At 56.5% G+C, this 3,220-nt stretch overlaps 1 protein-coding gene across 1 annotated transcript; it reads right to left on the reverse strand.

The window, feature by feature from the left end:
- Positions 1-361: 361 nt before the first annotated feature.
- On the reverse strand, positions 362-2,942 carry LOC125514635 (geranylgeranyl diphosphate reductase, chloroplastic). Its single transcript, XM_048679974.1, has 3 exons — positions 2,353-2,942; positions 1,177-1,632; positions 362-1,092 (listed from the first exon to the last, which is right to left on the reverse strand). Exons 1-3 carry the CDS (start codon positions 2,847-2,849, stop codon positions 657-659), a joined length of 1,389 nt encoding a protein of 462 aa, XP_048535931.1. The 5' UTR covers positions 2,850-2,942; the 3' UTR covers positions 362-656.
- Positions 2,943-3,220: the final 278 nt, after the last annotated feature.

The raw sequence follows: 3,220 nt of genomic DNA on the forward strand, positions 1-3,220 counted from the left end.
GAGAGCTTTTCACTGTTTTCACCGGATATCCGACAACATATCTCTAAATTCAACGTGCTGCCTGGTTGTTGCTAACCCATTTCATTCCATTTCTCGTTCGTGAGAACAAACATGAACAAAAAGTTGAAGCCTTAGTTTATACTTCCTTCATTTCACAATGTAGTGCTTCTTCTATCCCCGTACTTCAACTTTAACCGTAAATTTAACTATTAAGACCGATTGCGGCAGGAGCAAAAGTTATATCAATGAATTTGTATTCGAAAGAAGTTTTCAATTATATAATTTTTTCTCCCGTCGCAGTTGGTCTCGTTGGTTAAATTTATGATCAAAGTTATACCTCAGAAAGCGCGGGCGCACTATATTTTGAAACGGAGGGAGTACTACATTCATTCACATATCGAATATTGGCGCGCTTCAACAATCCAGACGAACTGCTCTGAAGTCTGAACATCACCGTGCATGCGTACGTTGTAAGTACAAGAAAATCGGACAGGATCGACCAAGACACGACCTCTGGATCGACGCCATTACCTTATTCTCATCTCCTCCGCCTCAAATCCGTTCGATCAGCCGCGGATCTCTGCTATACCGATCGATCCGCCGCAGTTTCGAGCGACCCAAGCAGGGTGTCAGGAGCGTTTCCGGCGGGTGGGCGATCACAAGGTGAGCTTCCCCATCTCCCGGCGCAGCGCGGTGGCCCTGACGAGGCTGCCGATGGTGTTGACGGCGAGCTTGATGTCCTCGATGGGGTTGCCCGGCACGACGCGCTTGTAGAGGTAGCTGTCGAAGGTCATCCGCTGCACGTAGTCGTCGGCGCACATCTCCACGAACGCCTCCCGCGCCGCGTTGGAGCGGTAGAACACCTTCTGCAGGATGTCCAGCACTTTGTACGTCGGCCAGTAGAGCCGGTCGAACTCCGCCAGGTACTTGCGCAGGTCGCTCTCGTCCACCAGCCGCGTCCCGTTCGCCGACCCGGCCACGATCGCCTCCGCGCACATCCGCCCGCTCTTCGCCGCGAAGTAGATCCCCTCGCCGGAGCACTTGGTCACGTACCCCGCCGCGTCGCCCACCAACGTCACCCGCCCCGACACCCTGATGACGATCGAACACGATGAGTGAGACCCAATTGATAGGGCAATCGTTCTTGCAATACAGAGGAGAGGAGAAGTTCGTCACCTCTTGGGCCTGGGGTGCTCGGGGATGGGGTGAGCCTCGACGCGGATGATCTTGCCGCCCTCGATCTTGTCCTTGGCGCGGAGGCGCGTGGCGGCCTGGAACTTCTTGATGTCAGCCTTGTGGGTGACGGTGCCGGTGCCGACGGCGACGTGGTCGCACTTGGGGAACACCCAGCCGTAGAAGTCGGGGGACACGTCGTCGCCGACGTACATCTCGGCGCGCTCCTCGTAGTAGCGCATCTTGTCGTCGGGGATCTTGACGCGCTCCTGGAACGCGATGGCGTACTCGTAGTCGCCCGCGCCCATGTCCTTGGCCACGCGGGAGTTGGCGCCGTCCGCGCCCACGATCGCGTCCACCTCGAACGAGCGCTTCTCGCCGCCCACCTTGCCGTTGGAGCTGTCGTAGTGGTTGTAATGCACCGTGTACGTGCCGTTGCGCTCCTTGGGCGCCTCATACCTGAGCCACGGTAACAGTTAGCCAGACTGATTAGTCGATCAACCACTGGTTACATCTCAGACAGAGCTAAGCCACAGCTTGATTAGAACAACCAGGCTGTGATTCTAGTATATAAGTTCTGTAAATTTTTATACGTACTCCTATTTAAGTTTGTTCAGTTGACATGTCAAATTTGAAATGGTTCTCGGTGTTGACTGCTGACACACATGCATGCAGGCCTGTAAAAGTGCATATTCTAACCAATGCAACCAAAAAATCGATCTTATGAAAGAGACTAGGCAGCACATTATACGTAACACTCCTCCTCACGTGTGGCTCCTCAGGCCTAAACGTGGACCAAAAGTGAGCTGCAATTTAATTACGTCAGCCGGGTCTTGAACTCAAGACCTCTTGGCTTCGATACCATGTATAAGTGCATACTCTAGCCAATACAACTAAAAAATCGATCTTATGGAAGAGACTAGGCAGCACATTATACGTCAACAAGGCCAAATACAATAGTCGACGAAGATGAAGTCACACAGACAGCGTCTCGTCTCTCTCGTGCTAAGTTCATCATGCAAATGTAATGCTACTACTACTACGTGCACTCTGACACTGAAGCACTTGTGCTCAGTGATATAGTGTCAGGATAACATCCAGCGCGATGGCAGGAGAAGTGCAGAACTAATCCTAGCGTACTCATAATCTTGCATTTGACGGCCGAAGTGGTATGCATACCTTAGGAAGAGGCCATTGAGGACCTCGGCGCCGGCCTTCTGCGCGCGGTTACGGAGGAAGTCGTCGAGCACCTCGCGCCTGACCATGCCAATGTACTCGTGCGGCGCGAGCGTGCGGCCGATGTCGACGGCGACGTTGGAGGGCGAAATCATCTTCATCTTGGTGACCCTCCTGTCGACGAGGTCCAGCGGCAGGTCGAACTCGGACACCATGCAGAGCGGGATGGCCCCGCCGCACGGCTTGCAGTTGTCCATCTTGCGCTCGATGAGCACCGTCTCGACGCCGCCCTTGGCCAGCGCCTCCGCGGCCGCGCCGCCCGCGGGGCCCCCTCCCACGACCGCCACCCGCAGCTTCCGCCCGCCGGGGAGCTTGGGGCTGGACGCTGCCGCGCGGGTCACGAGGAGCTGCGACCTCCTGCCGCCCGCCGGCCGCGCGCGGCAGGAGGAAGGGAGGAAGGTGGCGCGCGCCGCGGCCGCGGACGAGGAGAGGGACGTCATTGTTGCCGCGGCGAGAGGTCCTCGGCTGGCTCGAGCTGGACGTGCGGCGGGGAGTGAGCGAGCGAGTGAGGGTCTGTGAGGAGGCGCGAGCAGAGCACGCCCACACGTAGTAGTGAAGTGGGGCGGAGAGGCCGAGGATAGGATGAGGCCCGAGAGTGGGGATCGCGGGGGAGGCCAGCCGTCAGATCGGGGCCCTGGGCGGCCCGGATCGCGCGTATGGATGAGGTTTTTGTGTGCTTTCGCTTTTGCCGCTCCGCCCGCGCGAGTGGACGTGGTTTTGCCAAGTCGGACGAGCTTGTTTGTCTCGTTGTGTACGCTGAGTGATGGGTGATGGCTTTGACACGTCAAAAATAATCCATGATGAGGTCTAA

This window comes from Triticum urartu, chromosome 6 (genome assembly GCF_003073215.2).
Source record: "Triticum urartu cultivar G1812 chromosome 6, Tu2.1, whole genome shotgun sequence".
In the NCBI taxonomy this organism is placed as follows: Eukaryota; Viridiplantae; Streptophyta; class Magnoliopsida; order Poales; family Poaceae; genus Triticum; species Triticum urartu.